Source organism: Chiloscyllium punctatum, chromosome 4, assembly GCF_047496795.1.
Source record: "Chiloscyllium punctatum isolate Juve2018m chromosome 4, sChiPun1.3, whole genome shotgun sequence".
In the NCBI taxonomy this organism is placed as follows: domain Eukaryota; kingdom Metazoa; phylum Chordata; class Chondrichthyes; order Orectolobiformes; family Hemiscylliidae; genus Chiloscyllium; species Chiloscyllium punctatum.
This window is the reverse complement of record NC_092742.1, coordinates 76505237-76529423: the sequence shown is the minus strand read 5'-3', so window position 1 is coordinate 76529423 and position 24187 is coordinate 76505237. Positions and strand designations below refer to the sequence as shown.

General features: G+C 40.0%; 1 protein-coding gene across 9 annotated transcripts in view; it reads right to left on the bottom strand.

The window, feature by feature from the left end:
* ryr3 (ryanodine receptor 3) overlaps positions 1-24187 on the bottom strand; it is a 382820-nt gene that overhangs the window by 187475 nt on the left and 171158 nt on the right. For all 9 annotated transcript variants that reach the window (XM_072569064.1, XM_072569065.1, XM_072569067.1 and 6 more), the window contains 8 exons: positions 22440-22648; positions 20018-20223; positions 16759-16828; positions 13595-13755; positions 11842-12007; positions 7797-7883; positions 6028-6254; positions 2759-3566 (listed from right to left, as the gene is read on the bottom strand). In XM_072569064.1, coding sequence (XP_072425165.1) covers positions 2759-3566; positions 6028-6254; positions 7797-7883; positions 11842-12007; positions 13595-13755; positions 16759-16828; positions 20018-20223; positions 22440-22648 — 1934 coding nt within the window. The remainder of the gene's footprint in view (positions 1-2758; positions 3567-6027; positions 6255-7796; positions 7884-11841; positions 12008-13594; positions 13756-16758; positions 16829-20017; positions 20224-22439; positions 22649-24187) is intronic.

The window sequence follows — 24187 nt, the reverse complement described above, 5'->3', positions numbered from 1 at the left end:
CTGAGATATTTGTATCATCAATAGTCAACAGGGAGGTTGGCTAACATGGTCCCACTATTTAAGAAAGGTGGTAAGGAAAAGCCATGGAACTGTAGACCGGTGAGCCTGACATTGGTGGTGGGCAAGTTGTTGGAGGGAATCCTGAGGGACAGGATTTACATGTGTTTGGAAAGGCAAGGACTGATTAGGGATACTCAACATGGCTTTGTGCAAGGGAAAGCATGTCTCACTAACTCGATTGAGATTTTTGAAGAAGTAATGCAGAGGATTGATGAGGGCAGAGCGATGCACATGATCTACATGAGCTTCAGCAAGGCATTTGACAAGGTTTTTTTTGGTAGACTGGTTAGCAAAGTTAAATCACATGGAATAAAGGGAAAACTAGGTATTTGGATGCAGAACTGGCTCAAAGTTAGAAGACAGAGGGTGGTAGTGGTGATGGGCTGCTTTTCAGACTGGAGGCCTGTGACCTGTATTATGCCACAAGGATCGGTGCTGGGTCCACTGATTTTCCTCATTCATACAAATGATTTGGATGTGAACATAGGAGGTATAGTTAGTAAGTTCGCTAGTGACACCAAAATTGAAGGTGTAGTGGATAGCGAAGAAAGTTACCTCAGAGTACAATGAGATCTTGATCAGATGGGCCAATAGGCCGAGCAGTGGCAGATGAAGTTTAATTTAGATTAATGTGAGATGCTGCATTTTAGTAAGACAAATCAGGGCAGTACTTATACACTTAATGATAAGGTCCTGGGGAGTGTTGCTGAACAAAGAGACCTTGAGGTGTAGGTTCATAGTTCCTTGAAAGTGGAGTCACAGGTAGATTGGATAGTGAAGAAGGCATTTGGTATGCTTTCCTTTATTGGTCAGAGCATTGAGTATAAGAGTTGGGAGGTCATGTTGTGGCTGTACAGGACAATGGTTAGGCCACTTGGAATAATGTGTGCAGTTCTGGTCTTCCTCCTATAGGAAGGATGTTGTGAAACTTGAAAGGGTTCAGAAAAGATTTACAAGGATGCCAGGGTTGGAGGGTTTGACCTACAGGGAGAGGCAGAATAGGTTGTGGCTGTTTTACCTGGAGTGTCGGAGGCTGAGGGATGAATTTATAGATCTTTATAAAATTATGAGAAGCATGGATAGGGTTAATCGACAAAGTCTTTTCCCTAGGATGGGGGAATCCATAACCGGAGGGCATAGGTTTAAGGGGAGAAGGAAAAGATATAAAAGGAACCCAAGGAGCAACTTTTTCATGCAGAGGGTGGTGTACATATGGAATGCTAGAGGAACTGGTGGAGGCTGCTGCAATAACAGCATTTAAAGACATCTGGATGGGTAAATTAATAGGAAGGGTTTAGAGGGATATGGGGTAAAAACTGGATTAGTGGTGCTGGAAGAGCACAGCAGTTCAGGCAGCATCCAAATGCAGCGAAATCAACGTTTCGGGCAAAAGCCCTTCATCAGGAATAAAGGCAGTGAGCCTGAAGCATGGAGAGATAAGCTAGAGGAGGGTGGGGGTGGGGAGAAAGTAGCATAGAGTACAATGGGTGAGTGGGGGAGGAGATGAAGGTGATAGGTCAAGGAGGAGAGGGTGGAGTGGATAGGTGGAAAAGGAGATAGGCAGGTTCGACAAGTCCGGACAAGTCAAGGAGACAGTGCTGAGCTGGAAGTTTGAAACTAGGATTAGCTGGGGGAAGGGGAAATGAGGAAGCTGTTGAAGTCCACATTGATGCCCTGGGGTTGAAGTGTTCCGAGGCGGGGAATGTTTGAGGAGCGCTGGTTATGGAGGTGGGGGAATGTTTGAGGAGCGCTGGTTATAGAGGTGGGGGCCAAGTGCTGGCAAATAGGACTATATTAATTTAGGATATTTGGTCAGCATGAACAAGTTGGACCAAAGGGTCTGTTTCCGTGCTGTACAGCTCTATGACTCTATGACTGCCAATCCCATATTCTTTAATTTTACATTCCAATCTCTCAGGTAGGTCCTTAACAAAAGCCTTCTGAATAGTCAAATAAATCACATCCGCTAGCTTCCCCTATCAGCTCAACTAGTTAGATCCTTGAAAACTTTCAGTAGATTTACCAAGCACGATTTCCCTTTGAAAATCCACACCTGCCCAATCCTCTCTCTGTTTTCCAAGTGCATTGCACTAATGTGTGCATTCTGCAATGAATTACTTTCTATATTACCTGTCTTCATAAATGATAATTTACTAATTAATTACAGTTGGGTTGTGAATAAATTTTGCACCAAACCTAAACAACTTACAAGACCACCTCCTTTTTTATTTGTATTGGTATGTGATATATTTTTGAAAAGTCCAGTTATATTTTCTGAGTTAATTAATCTTCGGACAATCTTGATCAACTGCCTCTTCTTGTTCAACCAATTTTGGTTGAAGACTAGTTTACCTGCTTATTTAATCAATGTAAGGGAATCTCCACTGCATTAAATGCCACTAAATTTCTAAATTTATTCAAGTAATCCAATTATTATCAAATAACCATTACTTTCACTTAGTTAATAACTTTGGTACCAACAGAGTTCCCTTAAATAGCCATTTTATTTAACTATATTTTTCAGTGAAGGCCACAGCAGCAAGTATAAACATACTTTTATTGTGGACGTATCTCTGTTCCCTAATTTCCCATCAACATGGCAGGATCTGTTCTAATAAATGATTAATTATGCAGTTACATAAAATTTCCACATGGTGGAGAAAATGACATTGAACTGGATCGTTACATGGTTTTGTACCTGAAGTTTCACAGACTCTGGCAAGCTTTTTTCCAATAATCCTTTTAAACAAGACTGAGTGGCTTGTGTTGTTTCTTCACCGGCCTCTACAGCCTTCTCTTCATTTCTGGTGGCCATTTCCTTTTCCGTTTTGTTCTCATCTGTTGTCTTTTCTTGGTGTTCACCAAACAAGTCAGAGTCAATCAGAACCAGGATCCTTTTGACGTCATTGTCGTCAAACATGCCAGTGATCAGCATGGTTTTAACCAACTTGAGGATGGGAACAAGTTGAAACTCGACGCTGCCCCCAACTGGATCTCTAATGTGTGGCCCACCACCTGTGACAGCTTCGGTGAGCATTTCAATTGCTTTCACCTTCAGAATTTCAAATGGTAGCTTTGGACTATATTGTTGCTTATTCTCACTGGTGTTAACGAAACATGCTGCTGAGAAATTTAATCGCGGTCTTAAGCAGGTGCTAAGCCCTACTCCGGGATGTCCGTAGGTCCGACTTTTATCTGGAAACAACGTTATGCTTCTCGTTTCATCAGTTACGGGAATTATGAATTCATTGTTCATAATTAATCTGGCTTGTTTTGCTGACTCTAGGTGAATACTCAAGAGGAGGTCATAGAATCCACCACGCAGAAGTCCCGGTAGATATTTGTTCTCAATTGTGAACAGAAGCTGAGATTGATCAATGTGACTGCAAAGGGCATGGGCGACACGATTATTACCCACAGCACAGAGAGCACAGTACAGTTTGAGAGTGTGGTAATGGAACTTCATGAGTTCTTGATTTTCAGCTAATTCTAGAATATCTATACACCTGTAAAGTTCAAACAAGATAATAAATTAAAATTTCACTGAGATACATTTTCGAAACCTGCCCCGAAGGAATAAAACTAAATTTAACTATCCCAACTGGTTGCAATGGATTCTAGTAATTAATTGCCAAATTACCAAAAATAAGGCATCACAAACTCTTTTGAAGTAAATTGCCATGATAGTTCTTGGAAATATTTATTTATGGTGTTGAGGGCCTGTGATATTGTAGCATGGATATCTCCTAAAATAATACAAAGACCTGCAGATGCTAAAAATCTAGAACAAAAACAGAAATTGCTGGAGATACTCCGTAGGTCTGGCAGCATCTATGGAGAGAAAGCAGAGTAAACATCTCAAGTTTGCTCCAGGTCTGAAGAAGGGTTCGAATCATAGAATCGGTTACTGGACTTGAAACGTTAACTCTGTTTTCTCTCCACAGTTGCTGTCAGACCTGCTGAGTTTCTCCAGGAATTCCTTTTCTCTTGGGAATCACCCTGTTGTACTTAAATCAACTTTCTTCATAGTTGTGGAATTGATGATGCTTCCGGATATGAAATAACCACTTCTGAAACTTATCAATCTTCACTTTCACGGCAAGTCAATAAAGATAATTGTGTTACACTGACAATGATTATTTGAAAAAGTCCTTGGTTAAAAATTCAAAACTATTTTACAGGATATCAGCTCTAACTTACAAGGATATTTCATTAAAACAGCGAAGTTCATTGTTTCAGCAAGTTAGTAAAGATGCTTCAAAATTAATTGAAACTGGTATAGTAGGGGCTAGTCAATAAGAAACAAAGTAATTCAGATTCATTATTTTAAAAGGGTAAAGTTTATTTATAAATTTACATTGAGAATTTCTTTGCTATATTTTTGAACATGGAATTTTTACTTTACGCATATTAAATAAAGATGTGACATCGGTCACGGCTTACTGATAGTATCGCCAGACTATTAATCCAAAGATAAAACAAAGAGCTGCAGATGATGGAGATCTGCAATCAGTTCTGAAGGAGGATCACTGGACTTGAAAAGCTAACTTCTTTGTCTACACAGATGTAGCCAGACCTGTTGAGTTTCTCCAGTAATTTCTGTCTTTGTAGATTAATTTAAGAAATCAGGTTAATTTGCTGGAGACCTGGATGTGAATCCCACCATGGCATATGGTGAAATTTGAATTCAATACAAATCTGGAATTAAGAATTTAACGATGACCGTGAAACTGCTGTCAATTATCAGTAGAACCATTCTGGTACAGTAATATCCTTTCGGCAAGGAAACTCCCGTTCTTACCCAGTCTGGGGCAGCACGATGGCTCAGTGATTAGCACTGCTGCCTCACAGCGCCAGGGACCCAGGTTCGATTCCAGCCTCGGGTGACTGTCTGACATTCTCCCCATGTCTGCATGGGTTTCCTCCCACAATCCAAAGATGTGTGTGCCAGGTGAACTGGCCATGCTAAATTGCCCATAGTGTTAGGTGCATTAGTCATGGTTAAATATAGGGTAAGGGGAATGGGTCTGGGTGGTGTGGACTTGTTGGGCCAAAGGGTCTGTTACTATACTGTAGAAATTCTAATCTGACCTGCATGTGATTCCAGACCAACTGCAAAGTGATTGACTCTTGGGGATGAGCAATAAATATTGGCTAACCAGGAATGTCTGAGGCCCATGAATGAACAAATGTAAATAAATAGAAATGAAAGGATTGGAGTTTGGATGTTTAACTATTAGGAAGTTTATCCCTGTCAGCACTCTTAAAACTGCAATGGTTATAGTAAAATATACTCTATGCTATTTTGAAATATCTTTCTTTGAAATGAACATGTACAGATTGCAACTGATCTTTTAGATATATTGACATAATGTCTTGCTGTTTCTGGAAGCATTTTATTTGAACATTAGCCCAGATTTTGAAAAATGTACTGTAAACCTATGGCACAGTAGCATTTATACAGATGCTCACACACACTGTCCATGAGTTGAATTGGACAGATTTATGTGAAACATCAGTTGCCTGCTATATGCAGTGAATGGCAAAATCAATCTGAAGGAACATGGACTTTAAAGCAGATATTGACCCAATTTCATGCTAAACACGAGTTACCAATTTTCAGACATCTTTTACAGCTGATAATGTGAACAGCTGGCTGACGCTGCTGGAAGTCTCTATCACTGTTCACTTCAACCACAGGAAGGAAATGGAAAGAGGTGACTTTGGAAATATCCAAATAACTGATTGATTAATTGAATTGGAGATCAGATCAAGTTCTTCTCTTGTGTATGTTCTGGCTTCAAATGCAGTACAGAATTGCACAAAATAGTTGTGTGTTTAATATAGCGTTATTTACACCTCTGTAATTGATGCCTCTAGTGGTGTAAAATGGTTTGTGCTGTTTACCCCATACATCTCTCTGTGCGGACAATATATTGGAAATTCAGTAGTACAATATAGACTAACCTATTCTCCTCTGGAATATGCAATGCCATCATCTGCAATGGTTCAAGGCTCTGCACTACCCAGCCATGGTGATCACTAATTCGCGCTGTTTCAACCTTGAGGAAGTCATTAGGCATTCTGCTCCACTGAACAGGAGTGATCATCTGAACATCAAGTCGAGGAGGACATTGTGGAATAGGATTCTTTTCTTCACTTTTAAATATAGCAGCAGACAAAGGCATGGCGTTCTGCATCAGAAGATAAATTGTAACATTAATGCACAGTGACATGAAGGTAACACAGTAGTAGTTCACATTATTTTCTACATTGTAACTTAAGGGTGGAGTTACCTACACTACTGTGATTGGAAACTAATGAACCTTTTAGTACACATTCTCAAAAAGATCAGTGCATTTTTAATCACATTGGCAACATTTAAAATCTGAAAATCATAAAATGGGTCGAATTTGACTTTTATGCAAATGCTGCACCATTCCAGAGGTTCCTTGATATCATAATTTGTATATTAATAGAGTCCTGTGAGATGGAATACAACAGAAGTGCACAATACTATAACCTTTCCTTCTAAATGTTTAGCATCAGCTTCAATTTTGCACTGAGATACTATTTTTAACAAGGATTTCACTAAGCTGGCCGTTTGCTTCTCTGTCAACAAATCACAACGTTTTTACTAATAATAAGCTGCACTGCAGCAACAATAAGGCTTGTTTGACATCATCTTCTAATTTCTACTATCGAGAAAGACATGGGCAGCAGATGCATGGGAATACCTGCAAGATTCCCTCCAAGCTACATGTGTGTGTCGCCACAGTCTTACCAGACCATAAGGGCTACTCTCTCATCAGTGAGAAGCTACTGGTGGTGATTTAACCTATGGGCCACCAGACCTCAGGCAAGGGAAGAGGTTCAGAAGGAAAGTCCTTCATGGTAACCTCAAACCAGTGATGGGAACTGACGCCACTCTGTTGGCATCACACTGCTCTGCAAACCAACAATCCAGCCAACTGAGCTAAACCAATTGCCTATACACTATGCCAACCATAATGAAGTTTCCTCTAATTTGGGAGATCCAGCAAAGCAGTGAAACTGCACTGCAATACGTTGGTTGCATTGCTATCCTGGTAGAAAAGGAGATTAAGTTATCAACTTTTACAACATTCCACTACCTGATGGGTTAGTCTGTCTGTTGACAACAGATTATCTTTTTTCTGCCTCTGTTCTGGGGAATTCAGTGCAGGTGTCCATGCAATAGATGGACAGCTGTTCAAATGGCCCCTTTGAAGGATGTTGTTCTTGATCATTACCAGAGAAGAGTTCCAGGGCCTTCAGATAGCGTTAGTGGCGTAAATCAACGAGGTAAAAACAATGACTGCAGATGCTGGAAACCAGATTCTGGATTAGTGGTGCTGGAAGAGCACAGCAGTTCAGGCAGCATCCAACTGCTGTGCTCTTCCAGCACCACTAATCCAGAACTTAGTGGCGTAAATGACAGTCCAAGTTTTCTGCCAGCTGATCTCGCTGCTAAGTTCTCTGTCATTCTGTCCTACTTCTTTTTCTATTAAGTGAAGCAATTAGGATGTTACAAAAGCTAGCTAATTATTACTTTTGCATTGATCCACCACTGCCTTCTGTAACTTGCAGATGGGTATACTTTAAGTGCCACTTTATTAAAACCCTATTCGTTAGACCCAACTCGTTCTACTGCATTTCAAGAGTAAGAAGCTCACAACCTACTTCTATGTGACAGCAATAGACATGAAAACAAATACCTTTGATTTTCCAAGTTCAAACTGAAATATATTTGAACTTGTCGCCTGCATAAAAACAGCTGGGAATAACTTCGTACTTGGTTCAATCTGAAAAATAGTCACATGTTAAAAAAACACTTTATATATTATCTTTAAAGATTCTCATATTTTTAAAAAGAAGTTGAGAGGGAAGAGGAATGGGGTGGTGGCTCTGTCTAAACAGTGGGTAAATGTTTCCCTTTTAATAGATGCAGAATATAAGCGGAATAATCTTTGACGAACACTACTCTGTACTGAATGAAAACATTTTAAGATTCAATTCTACTTATAATTTAAGCCGCTTGGATCAGAACAAAAAGATTAAGAGCTTTAAGATCATGGATGTGGTTTAGCTAAGCTTCCCCTTCCAAAATTGGGTCTTAAGTGTTCTTTTATGGCAGGTTAAGAGGAGCTAAAGCACATCAGAAGTCTGACTCATAGGTTACAACCAGTATTGAAGGTGATGTACAACTGGAAAACCAGCCATTTAATTTTTAAACTGATAAATAGGGGTAATTAATAGCCTTGCAGTAAATGAGCTTCTGGGGAACAGTGATCGTAATATGATGGAATATTGAGCTGCAGAATGATATAGTTAGGTACTAAACAAGTGTCTAAAATTTATTAAACTGAAAAGTTAAGAATAGTGAATTAGCTACTTTAACTTTGGAAATGAGATTAAATAATATGACAATAATAAGCAACGGCAAACATTTGAAGAAATAATCCAGAAAATGCAACAAATTCGCATTCTCTTAAGGAATGAAAAGTCATGCATAAACTGTTGTCCAACAAGAGCTAACAAGAGCATTTGGAGGTAGTATTGGATGAAAAGAAGAGGCTGATAGTGTTCCAAAATGTGCAACCTCCTTGTTATATTAGAAATCCAAATCTGCTTCCTGGGAACAGATTTATCCACTACCCATCTTCTAGCATTACTTCAAGGTGAGAAGTGAGCATAGAGAATGAAGATTTGTGTCAATCTTTTGACTCTGGCTTTACACTAAAATAAATTCCAGAACTAGTTGAGAAACTAAAGATGTGAGCATGAGGAACTGAAACATTTAATTTTAGACATGTTGAGACAAATTCCTGAGACTAACAACCAACAAATCCCGATGGCCTGCACTCTAAAGTCTTAACAAAGGTGGTACTTAATTGGACATAATGTTTACATTGGCTGGACTGCTATCAAGAATCCCATGTCATATTATACTTCATCCTGGAACAATGGCAGGTGTTTCTGGATATAATGCAGATGTACAAGATTGGTTCATTCCAAAGACGAAGGAAGATCCTCAGGGGAGGCAGGGGTGGCCGTGGCTGACGAGGGAAGTTAAGGACTGTATAAAGATAAAAGAGAAGTATAACATAGCAAAGATGAGCGGGAAGCCGGAGGACTGGGAAACTTTTAAAGAGCAACAGAGGATAACTAAAAAGGCAATACGTGGAGAAAAAAAGAGGTACGAAGGCAAACTGGCCAAAAATACAAAGGAGGATAATAAAAGCTTTTTTAGGTATGTGAAAAGAAAAAAAATGGTTAAGATCAAAATTGGGCCATTGAAGACGGAAATGGGTGAATTTATTATTGGGAGCAAGGAAATGGCAGAAGTGTTGAATAGGTACTTTGGATCTGCCTTCACTGGGGAAGACACAAGCAATCTCCCAGATGTAATAGTGGCTGAAGGACCTAGGGTAATGGATGAACTGAAGGGAATTTATATTAGGCAAGAAATGGTATTGCATAGACTGCTAGGTCTGAAGGCTAATATGTCCCGAGACCTGATGGTCTGCATCCCAGTGTACTTAAGGAGGTGGCTCTAGAAATCATGGACGCATTGGTAATCATTTTCCAATGTTCTATTGATTCAGGATCAGTTACTGCGGATTGGAGGATAGCTAATAGTGTCCTATTTTTCAAGAAGGGAGGGAGAGAGAAAACAGGGAATTATAGACCGGTTAGCTTGACATCAGTGGAGGGAAAGATGTTGGAGTCAATTATAAAAGATGAAATTACGACTCATTTGGATAGCAGTAACAGGATAGGTCAGAGTCAGCATAGATTTATGAAGGGGAAATCATGCTTGACTAATCTTCTGGAATTTTTTGAGGATGTAACTATGAAGATGGACAAGGGAGAGTCAGTGGATGTAATGTACCTGGACTTTCAGAAAGCCTTTGATAAGGTCCCACATAGGAGATTAGTGAGCAAAATTAGGGCACATGGTATTGGGGAAAAGGCACTGACTTAGATTGAAAATTGGCTGGCTGACAGGAAGCATAGAGTAGTGACAGACGGGTCCCTTTCGGAATGGTAGGCGGTGACCAGTGGGGTACCACACGGTTCGGTGCTGGGACTGCAGCTGCTTACAATATACATCAATGATATAGATGAAGGTATTAAAAGTAATATTAGCAAATGTGCTGATGATACAAAGCTGGGTGGCAGTGTGAAATGTGAGGAGGATGTTATGAGAATACAGAGTGACTTGGACAGGCTAGGTGAGTGGACAGATGCATGGTAAATGCAGTTTAGTGTGGATAAATGTGTGGTTACCCACTTTGGTGGCAAGAACAGGAAGGCAGATTACTATCTAAATGGAGTCAAGTTAGGTAAAGGGGAAGTACAATGAGATCTAGGTGTTCTTATACATCAGTCAATGAAAGCAAGCATGCAGGTACAGCAGGCAGTGAAGAAAGCTAATGGCATGCTGGCCTTCATAACAAGAGGGATTGAGTATCAGAGCAAAGAGGTCCTTCTGTAGCTTTACAGGGCCCTGATGAGACCTCATCTGGAGTATTATGTGCAGTTTTGGTCTCCAAATTTGAGGAAGGATATTCTGGCTATTGAGGGAGTACAGCACAGGTTCACGAGGTCAATTCCCGGAATGGCAGGACTATCATATGTTGAAAGATTGGAGCGACTGGGCTTGCATACACTTGAGTTTAGAAGGCTGAGAGGGGAATCTGATTGAGACGTGTAAGATTATTAAAGGATTGGACACTCTGGAGGCAGGAAGCATGTTTCCGCTGATGGGTGAACCAGAGGACACCGTTTAAAAATAAGGGGTAGGCCATTTAGAACAGAGTTGAGGAGAAACTTCTTCATCTAGAGAGTGGTGGCTATGTGGAATGCTCTTTCCCAGAAGGCAGCGGAGGCCAAGTCTCTGGATACTCTCAAGAGATGGAAAGAGCTCTTAAAGACAGTGGAATCAAGGGTTATGGGGATAAGACAGGAACAGGATATTGATTGTGGATGATCATAATGAATGGTGGTGCTAGCTGGAAGGACCAAATGGCCTACTCCTGCGCCTATTGACTATTGTCTAAAAAGAAGAATTCTCATGGTAATTACATAGGGCCTAGGTGAGACCATACCTGGAGCACTGCACGTCATTTTGGTCTCCTAACCAACTAGAGGATATCCTGATATTAGAGAGACTGCAAAAACTTTTTACTTGACTGATTTCTAGGGTGAAGGGACTGTCATAGAAGAGATTGAGCAGTTCCCTAGAGTTAAGAAGAATTAGAACTAATCCCAAACAAGTAAAATTCTTATCGGAGTTTTCCAGGATGGGTACTGAAAATCCTGTTTCTTAGAGCTGATGAGTCTATAATAGATGGCTATGGTCTCAGAATAAGCGATTGAACATTAAAATGGAGATGCAGCGACATGTCTTCACTCAGAGGGTCCTGAAATCTTGGAAAAAGGGCTATGGATGCTCAATTGTTATGTATATTCAAGACAGAGATTGACAGAGCTCTGGATACTGAAGCAATCATGGGATATGGGAATACTGCAAAAAGGCAGAGTTGAAGTCAAAGATCAGCCATGACCTTAGTGAACAGCAGACCAGGTCAAAGGGCCAAATGTCCCACTCCTGCTCCAACTTATGAATTTTAAATATGAGCTTTTATACTCTCATCCTTTTTATTAAATAACTTTAGAGATCCTACAGCCAGTTCTGAGTCTTGTAAAGCAGACAAACAATCTGAAAGTTAATGTTAAACCATACATCCATTTTACCTGGTAGTGAGTACTGAGGTCCTTTCCATTTGCTGTGAATGTTAACTGGCCTGTTGCTAGATCAATGAAGCATCCAATTTCAAGGTCAGTCCCACTGCTGTTTGATCCCTTTGAGCTGCTAACAATATCTCCTCCCCAAATCATGAAACAATTACTTCGCTTGACACTATAAACAACAATATATTTTAGCAATTAATGCAATTTCATTGCAAGATATCTTAGAAAACAGAGATTAAGAATAATTTTTTGCTGAGTCATCACACCTCTTCATGTAAATATTTCACTATCAAAATTAGGATGAAATAATGGGGCTCAACCCAATTCTAAAGAAAAAGGAGTGAGGGGTGTGAGGGGTGATTTGATTCAAGTGCACAGGGGAAGTAGTGGTGTAGTGATTTTATCTACACTGTTAATTCAGACACCAGGTAATGTTTGAGAAACTGGGTTCAGAGCCCACTGTGGCAAATGGCTGTTGAATTCAAGAAAAATCTGGAATTAAGAGTCCAACAATGATTAATGAAGCCACTGGCACTTTACAGAAAATGAGCAATCTGGCTCACTGATATCCTTCAGCTAATGGAACTTCCATCCTTACCTGATCTGGCCTACATGTGAGTTCTGACCCACAGTAATGTGGTTGACTCTTAAATATCCTCTGGGCTATGAGGGATAGGCCACATCTCAGCAATAAATATATAAATAAATACATACAATTCTGAGTAATCTTGACAAGCTAAACAAGGATGTTTCTTCTCCTTGACCAGTCCAGAATTGGGAGAAACTACTTTAAAATTAGGGATCACCTTCCCAGGATTGAGATGAGAATATTTTGTTTTCTCTCAGAGGATTGTGCAACTTTGGAACGCTCTGCCTCCAAAGTGGTGGAAGTGGTATCCCAAATATTTTTAAGACAAAGGTGGATATATTTCTATTGGGCAGGGGAATCATGGATTGTTGGGATAGATGAGAATGTCAAATTCAATGCACAAACAAATCAGCCATGATCTTGCTGAATGTCAGAGCAATTTAGAGTCATAGAGATGTATACCGAAACAGACCCTTAGGTCCAACCTGTCCATGCCAATCAGATATCCTAAATTAATCTAGTCCCATTTGCCAGCACTTGGCTCATATCCCTCTAAACACTTCCTATTGAGAGGCCGAATGGTCTATTTCCATTCCTATTTCACATGTTTGTTTGTTGGCTAGATATGGCCCATATTTGCATTCATGAAATACTAGTTGATAACTCAACAGTCAATGCAATGTAACTTTTGGAGAACATGTCAGATCAGTGATCACATTAGTTAGATTGCATTTGTTATCACAACAGTATTATTGTACTCGAATAGCATTATGATGAAAGCATTTTTGTGTTTAAGTGTTAAACAATTTTTTGTTTGGAAATAGTGGAAATACAGAAACAAATGGTCAAATAGCATGGAATTGTGAGGGGAGCAGCGATTCCTGAATGACAATTTAGATGGTGAAGTCCAGCTCAGGAGTAATTGTACCTGACATTCCACAAGGAGGATATTCTTTCAATCACTACACTTTAATATAGAAAGACAAATCAGATATTTCTGAATTTATAAGATTGATGTTTTCTACAAAGTAGGTTCTGCCATTCAACACACAGCTAAACCAATAACTCACTTTGGATTTATTAGAATGTTTGCATTGGCAACATATTTGACACTAATGGTAATTCATGGTCACTTACTACTGAAAGGTCTCAAATAGTAGAGCCTACCTTTCATGAACTCTGCCTTTTTCATCACCCAGGGTAACAGTGACTGTCCGATTTTTATTCATATCAAATGATTTGCCGTAGTAATGGTAATCAGGAGTTACCCAACCAATCCACACAAGAGATGGATCTTGTCCTGCAAATATTCTCACAGCATAACAGTACTGCATGGCAAAGAGAGAGTAGGAGCACTTTATATCAAATACAATGAATGGCCATTGTCAGAATTACTTACTATGTAGATCAATATATGAGCAGTATTTCAGAGATGGTTCACAAAACTTACAATCTACCAGTATAATTTATGTGACAGAGACCACACACCATTTTAGCTTTATCTTTAAGAGTTGTATATTCCATAACATTTTACAGATTGTGCAATTAGTTTAAAAATATATTTTTAGTGATATAAAACACAACTCTATTTGCTACTCATACATGTGAACATTTCCCTGCACACTTTTGGATCACCACTTGCTGGCATTCATCATCACGTCTGAACACAGCCAAGTCTGAATACTGGTGGAGATGGGACTTGGAAAAAAGAACAGAGTGTTGAATATCTAAGTTTGCAAAATGTACTAAGTAAGGCTGCTCAATAAATTGCATAAAAGCAGAGAGTTTAAAAAAAGGGCATCAATGAATACAACCGTTGCAACAGAGTTTAATGTGGCCAAGTGTGGAGTTACAGAGGTAGAAGCTGGATGGTTATTTCACATCAACACATTAGGATCAAAGTGGAGGATTTGGGTGACCAGATACATAACTCACTAAAAGGTTGTGGTGCATCAATACAAAATAGAACATAGAACATAGAACAGTACAGCACAGTACAGGCCCTTCAGCCCTTGATGTTGTGCCATCCTTTTCTTCTTTTACTTCAACATGACTTATACTTCCTGGAGTATAGAAGATTACATAGGTATACAGTTTCAAAGGACAAAATAATTCAACATAGTGGAAGAGAGTATACCATTTCTTTCTGGCAGATAAATCCTGGACAAGGCAGGGTAATTTTAACATCAGAGCAGGTCAGGCAGCATCCAAGGAGCAGGAGAATTGAGCTTATGCCCACAACATCGATTCTCCTGCTCCTCGAATGCTGCCTGACTTGCTGTGCTTTTCCAGAGCCACACTTTTAGACTCTGATCTCCAGCATCTGCAGTCCTCACTTTCTGCTAGGTCAGCATTCAGGTCAAGCAAATGGAGCTAAAGATCAGTATTGAATGTTGGAATGGACTCAAGAAGATTAATGAGGAGAGGTGAGGACTGCAGATGCTGGAGACCAGAGTTGAAAAATGTGGTGCTGGAAAAACACAGCAGGCCAGGCAGCATGCGAGGAGCAGGAGAATCGACGTTTCGGGCATAACACCTTCTTCAGGAATGAGGCTGGTGTGCCAAGCGGGCTGAGCTAAAAAGTAGGAGGGAGGGAATTTAGGGGATGGGCACTAGGAATACAATTGGTGGAAGGAGGTGTGGGTGAGGGTGATAGGGCGGAGAGGGGGTGGGGGCGGAGAGGTCAGGAAGAAGATTGTAGATCAAGAGGGCAGTGCTGAATCCGGGGGTTGGGACTGAGATAAGGCGGGGGGAGGGGAAATGAGGAAGCTGGAGAAATTGAGTCTGTTTCAGGACGTGGCTGAAGAGCTTCAGGGCAGAGGAGATGACCTGGGGGGTGCAGTGAGAGAGGGACTCACTGAGATCCTTGTAGAGGGAGGAGGAGAACTTCTTCAAGGTAGGCATCCTTGCAAGAGGATTCACAGTAGGTTAAGATCAACTAGGAGAAAGTGAGGACTGCAGATGCTGGAGACCAGAGTTGAAAAGTGTGGTGCTAGAAAATCACAGCAGGCCAAGCAGCATCCAAGGAGCAGGAGAATCGACGTTTTGGGCATAAGCCCTTCCTCAGGAATGAGGCTGTTGTGACAGGGGACTGAGATAAAAGGTAGGGGGTAAGGAATTTGGGGGAGGGGCGCTGGGAATACGATAGGTGGAAGCGCTCACCCTCACCTCCTTCCACCTATTGTATTCCCAGTGCCCCTCCCCCAAATTCCCTCCCCCCTACCTTTTATCTCAGCCCACTTGACACACCAGCCTCATTCCTGAATAAGGCCTTATGCCTGAAACGTTGATTCTCCTGCTCCTTGGATGCTGCCTGGTCTGCTGTGTTTTTCCAGCATCACACTTTTCAACTCAAGAAGATTAATGGCCTACTACATTCCCATGCCACTGTGCCTGCTATTCAGTATTCAAAGACTTAGCAAATGAATTATACCCTAATCCTATTAGTCCACTGAATGTGTTTAATTAGGCAATTAGCAGAATTATGGGAATAGGTTAGTCAGCCCCCATTTATTTATCACAAGTAAACCTCAGGCACCGATCATGACCTAGAAACAGCTTGCCAAGAGGTACCCTTATCAACCTGTTTGGATGCCATTTGAGGGGAATCAGTACTGGAGGAATGGCGAGGCAAGCAATACCGGCAGTGAGTTGCAAACTGAAAATTAAACCGCAAGGAGAACACTTCCATCAGCTCCACAAATCAAACAAAGGAAAAAGATAAAACGCAGCTTTCCAGAGGTAGCCTCCAATAACAATTTTGTAAAGGTGAACTTAATCAGATACAGTCTGATTTGCAAATATGATTTTCCTTTACAAAGACTAACATTTATTTCAGACATAAACACCGGGTAGTTACACGTGAGTTTTTACGTATATGACGGCCAGCATATTGACAGACAGCTGCATGAGCACTTCAGCTACCATATTGGACACAACATTCACAGTTCTTTGGTTTACTATTATCTTGGATACTTCAGTGTCCATTTTACACCTGTAAGACAGGGTTGGTGTCATGGAATGTCTAGGCTCAAGTTTAGACTAAAGATCAATAGAAACCTTCAGGGAAGCACTGGCAGGTCAACACATTGACATCTGAAGATAAACTGAGGTTGTAACTCAAATGCATTCTATGAACTCGGGATCCAAGTCTCTATATTGAGAAAAAAAACTGTACAAGTAAACTTTCTGGGAATGAAGGGGTGGGCTTTCTGAATATTTCTATGTATATATGTTATATGCAATACTCAAGTATTCAATAGGTATTAAGTTCCTATTCTCATGCAAAATGTTCAACAGAAAATGCTGATCTTTAATGATTTGCACATTACCATTGTTGATTTTCTAACAGCCTCTTGACTATCTCTACCTCCAGGAATATCACGACTCAGCTTTGCACCCCTACAAGCAAAGCAACAAGCGTCATCAATAACCTTCAAGAGTTTATTGGAAACCAGAGTGTGTTAAAAAAAAATTACAGTCCAAAAACTTACTAATTGCTTAAGAAGTGGAAGTATACAGATCATATTGTATTCAAATTATTAACGAAACATTAAATAAATTACAGAACTTGGGACTGAAAATATGAATTTTCAATAGAAAAGGTTATAGTTTATTTGAAAGTGCAGAACAACGTGACTGTTAGTTTTGTTCACAGAAAACCTACTTTGAATTCACTTCCCCATGCACTTGATTTTTAAATTATAAAGCACACAGGGCTTGGGAGACAACCATCATTTATTTCGACAAAATGTTTTTTTTGCCACTTTAATGAGCCCCAGTAACTCAATTCAAATAATTTATTAGATTATCATTATCATCTTTTAGTAGATTATCAACAGTTCATTTGGTGAAATTGATTCTGGGTTTGACAACTGTTACGAATATAGATGGCAGCCCTGAATTATAAACAGGTATATTGAACTTTTCAGTAACACATGTTTGGTTTTCAAAGAAACAATATGCACACCAGAGATGGCTAAAAATGCAAATCGATAACTGCAGAAAAACTCCGGCATTAATTACACCCAGCCTCAGGAGGGGTGATGGAATGTTGCACCTGGAAAGTTATCAACGAGTCTTAGAGAAATGGCTCAATCAAAGACATAGAATAGAAAATCCTAAACCATAACCACAGACCCAGAATATGGGCAAAATCTGAAGTAAAGGAAAAGCAGTCTGAGTGAAAGACATGTCTGTGTTTGCCCCTGCTTACAATAGCAAAAAGTAATTAAAAACCAACTTAACCTCTGGTATATGCCCTAATCTGGTTTTCTAGTGCTGTAAAGGTTAAAGTTGAAGAACATCTATTAGATACCTCTCTGCTTTTAGGTAAAGAGAAAAAGAACTGAATGTCCCTCACTCACTCTCTCTCAAGTTGCCAGTCAATAACCACTGTTGACCATGAAAATAGGCAACACCTCCCAGTGATTTTGCAGAACCCAGAATTTCTAAAACATCTACTCAACATCTCTCAAATGCCACTGAAATCACATAACTTAACATTTACGTTTCCCCATCCACTCCCCATAAACAAAAGACTGAGTTGGAAATCTTTTTTGTTCCTTTTTAAATCACTTCTCATCTTTAATCTGTGTGTACATGTGCTTCATTTCTTTAACTCAGGAAAGCCTGGTTAAATTGGTTCCTTTCAAAATATATGCACATTGGAATTGGGAAAGGTATCCATGAGGAAAAGGATCTTTTGTAATAATTTGATCCTGTTGTGACAAATAAAGGGAGATGTTTGAATTAGATTAGATTCCCTACAGCGTGGAAACAGGCCCTTTGGCCCAACAAGTCCACACCAACCCTCTGAAGAGTAACCCACTCAGAACCATTTCCCCCTGACTAATGCACCTAATGCAATGGGCAATTTAGCATGGCCAATTCACCTGATCTGCACATCTTTGAATTGTGGGAGGAAACTGGAGCACCCAGAGCAAATCCACGCAGACACGGGGAGAATGTGCATACTCCACACAGACAGTTGCCAGAGGCTGGAATCAAACCTGGGACCCTGGTGCTGTGAAGGGAATTAAGAAAGGGAGCCAGTATTTCTCTCCTTAGCTAGGAATTAGAGAGTCTTGTATGGGGTCCAGCCATAGCATGACTAGATTGACTTGTTTAGTCACATCAAATAAATTTATCACGCACAATAGTAAATATCTATGGTTGTCAGGTCCATTGATAATGTTTTGCTTCCAGATCAGAAAGGCTTAATTCTCAGTGTTGACTTGAGGCTGAATTTTTGCACCTCGCTAAAGGACAAACATGAAGGTTGACAGACATGGAATTTCACACCCTGACTGAAATGATTTCTTACAACAATCCCAGGTGCAACAAGGCCACCTGCCTGTATGAGGCAGCTAACCAATTAAGGCTATTTAAAGACCTATTAAAACCTAATGTCCGAGTTTGACTGAGATTTCCAAGTTTGCATCTGGGTAACTGGTGCTGTGTTGGTGTGGGTTATTGTCGAACAACCCAACTGCCCAGGGATGGCCTCTGTAGATCCAATGTTCTACTCAAGTTTTGAGGTCTTTCTGAAGAAGGGTCACCAGATTCTGCTTTCTCTCCACTGATGCTGCCAGACCTTCTGAGTTTCTCCAGCAATTTTGGTTTTTGTTTCAGATTTCCAGCATCTGCAGATTTGTATTTGTTTTTTTGTGTCCTTTTTCACTGGCTTGACTTTAGCTGCAGCAACAGGCAGTGACCCCTGTGCTCAGTCTAATTTTTATTCAACACTTTAGAAAACTGGAATGTGGATACACTGTCTCGCTTACTTGTTTGAAAAGGTAGCGCCTGCTATATCAGTGCTGAAGGGGTCCCTACTGACCAGTTTCAAGAGCACTCCTGATGTCCTTAGATGGCAAGCTTGTCCACTCATCAGTCAACTCATGACAAATCACAGCAAATGTCTGCTCTCCAGAGAGCTTGCATTTCTGACTCCAATTTGATTTTGGCGTTGGGGTCCTGAAACTAATAGGGAAAGTCCTGCTGTAGAGCTCAAAATCTAAGCTGACATTCCCATGTAGTACCAAGGGGATTCCATGTTGTTCGTAGGTCTAGGGATGAGATTCAACTTTAGCGTGGACCAACATGGGGAGCAGTGGATCTGCAATGAATGTGGATCACACCAGATTTTCTTTCCACTGACTTAAAATGAGGCAGTGACAGCTCACATGGGTTTATCTCTCATGGAACTACCTGAACAAAAGTAGTGAGTGACCCACAGATGCGAGTCAAGATATCAATTAAATTCGCCAAACATATAACCTACTTGTTTGCTCCAACTGTTATTTGGCAATCTCGCTGTCTGCAAAATTGGCTCATGCATTTATCTGCACAAATTGAACGTAATCCATTAGTTGTACAGTATTTTATGCACTTTGAGAATGCAATGTTAATACAGGCATTTGCCTTTGCGAGGTCGACGACCTATTAAAACTCTGCGGTTAATTGCTATAATGTGAGGAATAGTGCATGCACGTATCTTGCAATCAAATATTTCTGGAAACAAGCCAATACAATCAGATGTGTAAGCTTCTACCCTGCATAAAATACCTTCCTCGATTGAGGAGAGCTCACCTTTGTTTCGGCTTTCCCGATAATGTTTCCGCATTTTGAAGTCCATCATCATGTGGAATGCCTTCATGTTTAGACACTGCATGGAACTCAACAGGCATACTCAAACGGTAGTATGTCATTTCAGTAATGCAGTTTTGAGTGCCAAAGGTTTTGTGATTGACTTTTAAACAGGGTGGACTGTCAACAGTCCCATCAATCCTTGTTACCTGTAATTTGGATTTTAGTTATTAATGTAAGGTCTCTATCAAAAAAATGCAACATTAAAGTTTTATTATAATTTACATAATAAATTAAAATTAGTCACATTTGCACAGGGGCAACCCAATTTAAACATCTTAGAATATTATCCCAGCTCACCGTGAAGAGACATTCAAAAGTCATTAAGGCAATAAGCAGGCACAATGACTTTTTTCTATTATTCATCTATGGGCCAAGACAGAATTTATTGCCCATCTCCAATTTCAATAGAGAGGTGATAGTGTGCTGCCATCTTGAACCACCCATAAAACATTTGGTACAGTGCTGTTAAAGGGAAGGCATTCAGGATTTCAACCTGACAACACTGATGGGATAATGGTGCATTTTCAAGTCGGGTTGGAGTTGTTTTTGTTACTAGTTTTCACATTTTCAACTGCCCTACCCAATCTTCAATGGTAGGTTTAATATTGAGGCGCTAACATCAGCTTAATAACACTAAGCAAAAGATTGTAAGTTAACTTGTATTGTCTAAATGGATCTTCACAATAATCTTGTATTGGTGCGTTACATTTCATTTAGGAAGTTCAAAGTACTGTGGCAATCTACACTTTTACCGTGCATATTGTAGTCATAAACAATGAAGCAGAGAATTCATTGTTTTTTTCCATCTCTTAGCTGACCAGGAAGCTCTTTTGCTTTTCCCACTTGCCAATAGTGTTGGAAGAATTTGCAATTTGACCCGTTAGGCCGCATTATACACTTAACTTCCCCAGTCTTCGAGTCCTGGATTGCATTTAAATGTGGAGCTTCGAGGTAGTGGCAGGGACCCGAGCCATTGCATCACAAAACTATAGCAACTTACATCCATTATAGTTATAATTAACTGTACCAATACAATGCATTAAAGCTTCAGATTAATATTTTTAAAGTCTATTAAATTCCTGATTACCAAACTCTATGCACATGAAAAAAAAGCACAATTCTGTTATTTTCATTAAAGTTAGAAATAATATATGATATAGCCAGAGGCATGCATTCCAAAGGAATTGCAAAAAGTGCACCACAAACATTACAACATGATTCCCAGAAGGTTTCAAATAGCTGAAACTTCAGAAATTAGAAATCTGTTACAATAATGAAAAGAACCAATTGCAAAGATGAAAAGCAATGAATACCCTTCCAACATTTGAACTCCTCTAAATGGCTTGCCCCCCGAGAATAATCTATTTACTAAGAAGGGCACAGCTTAATAAATTTCCACCGTAGGTGTCACAGACATGTTCTGTAATCAAAATCATTGTTTTAAAGTGAGCGACTAATCAGTTACTATCACAATGGATTCTGAACGTTTTAATTTAATTACGTACACAGATTGTACAATTCCTCTGATTTCCCAGGGTTACATAAAAGCCTAAGAAATAGGAGCAGGAGTAGGGTGTAGCCTGCACCACCATTCAGTAAGATTTTTCTGTGGACTCAGTTTCACCTACCTGCCTTCTCATCATTACCCTTTAATTCCTTTACTGTTCAAAAATTAATCTTTGCCTTAATAACATTCGAGAGGTAGCCTCACCTGCTTCACTGGGCAGGGAATTTCACAGATTTACAACCCTTGGGGTGAAGAAGTTCCTCCTCAACTTAGTCCTAAATCTGCTCCCCTTACTTTCGGGCTGTGCCCTCTAATTCTAGTTTCACCCACCAGTGGAAACAACCTCGCTCCTTCTATTTTATCTATTCCCTTCAGAACTGTGTGTGCTTCGAAATGATCTCTCTTTATTCTTCTAAACTCTAATGAATACTGTCTATTCAATCCCTCCTCATAAACCATCGGTCTCTGGAATCAACCCAGTGAACCTCCTCCATACACCTCCAGTGCCAGTACATCATTTCTCAAGTAAGGAGACTAAAACTGCAAGGAGTACTCCAGGTGTGGCCTTAGCAGCACCCTATACAGTTGCAGCATAACCTCCCTGTTTTTAAACTCCATCCCTCTACCAGTGAAGGACAATATTCCAATTGTCTTCTTAATTGCACCTTTAAACAAACCTCTTGTGATTCATGCACAAGGACACCCAGGTCCCACTGTACAGCAGCATGCTGCAGTTTAGAATGGACTTGGGGGTTTATCTTTATTTTCATTCTCCTATGAAAACAACATAGTGTGCGTAAGCCAATACCATTTTCAATGCATGTATGTAGAGTTTGGTCACCATTTCTAACTTACCTCAATATGGTTGTGATCTCTTGGTACAGGAACAAACTGAGGTAATCGCTTACTGAACCACATAGCTACATCACGATTCATGTTTACTGCAAAAGGTTCATAACCTTCTTGTAAACCACACATGGTATAGTACTTGAAAGTGGTGGCATCCTCTCCGAAATTCATGCGGGCTATCTGAGACAGGCCCAGACAACAAATTGGGATGAAACCTAGAGTTATGGGAGGAAACCAAAATCATATTTTATATTGGTTCGTTGAGATAGCTATTAAATAAGAGAATACATGTATCAAAATTTAGATTGTCATGACAGAAGGGTACATGGCATATTACATTGGCCATAATAAAATAAACCTGTGCTGATGATTATTAAGCATGATAACCTAGATCAACATGAAATATTCAGGATTTGATAAAAATGACGAATACCCAGGATATCCCCTCCACATTACATAGAGTGAGAGTTGAAGTGAGTCACATGGTTACAGTTCACTCAGGAACTCTGAGTTGCTGTGGGAACGTGCATTTTCATCAGCGTATTGTAGTCTGGAGTGATGGCTAGACATAGTAGAGACTCCAACTTCCTTTCCATCACAGAGGTGGCCCAAGATCTCGAATGCTCTCATCACCTGCCACTAGCATGTTTTGGAAGGATTTAATTTGATTTGATTTGGTTTATTTATTGTCATGTGTATCTTGTTATAAAATACAATGAAAAGTGTTGTGTATGCAACTCAAAATGTTTGGCCATATTATGAACCAGATTTGTTCATCAAGTACTGAGGTGGGACTCGAACCTGGGAGATGCTGGCTAAGAAGCAGAGGCTCTATCAACTGCACCTCAAGACCTGCTCTAAGTCACGTAGGGTCTATCTAAAACAAATCACAATTTCTTGGTTTGGTTAATTTCTGTACCAACATTGCTTTGGTGAAAGAGAAGGAAACCTCTTTGTGGTCTAATTTAATCCTCATTTATGGGATGTAATTTAATGCGAAATAAAACAGTCAAATACTTGTAAGTGACAAATGAAGCATATATTCTTGGTATTGCATAAAAAACTTCTGATCACAAAGTGGTAATATCAAGACCCTAGATGCACCACACAGCAAAACAGCCAAGTTATTCCTAATTTTATTGCAATGATTTTAAAAGCGAGGGCTCTTAGCCTTAACACAGATGCACAGAAATCAATAAAACAATTTTCTCCCTGATTCGGGTTACTGTGATTTTAATGTGCGATAGATGACCCAAACTCCTTCAACAAACACAGCAAGTCAGCAACTTGTGATAGCAATCAGATTCCAAGGCAATTTTAAAGCAAGCTCCACTCATCACTAGTTATGGTGATGTAGTCAAGAGGTCCTTACTGCAGGCCATTCACAAACATTTTGAGTACAGTACCGTTAAATTGTGACCATTCCTTCCCGTTCTTATTACCTTGTTATTGTATCCTCTCCTCTCCCTATTCCACTTACTATCCTTTCAAGTGTGGCAGGAGATATACCATTGTTCTGCCATTCTCACATTCCGATCACTTAACCTGAACTATCAATATCGGCACCCAACCCCCCGTGCTCCCCCACCGAATATAGCATGAATGCTATCCCCTCCACACTTTACTTCAGCTCTGATGAAGAGTCATCTAGCCTCGAAATGTTAGCTTGCTCTTGCTCCATGGATGCTGCCTGACCCCCGGGATCTCCAGCATTAGTTGTCTTCAGTAAAGCCGCTTCTTGCTTATTCCAGAAG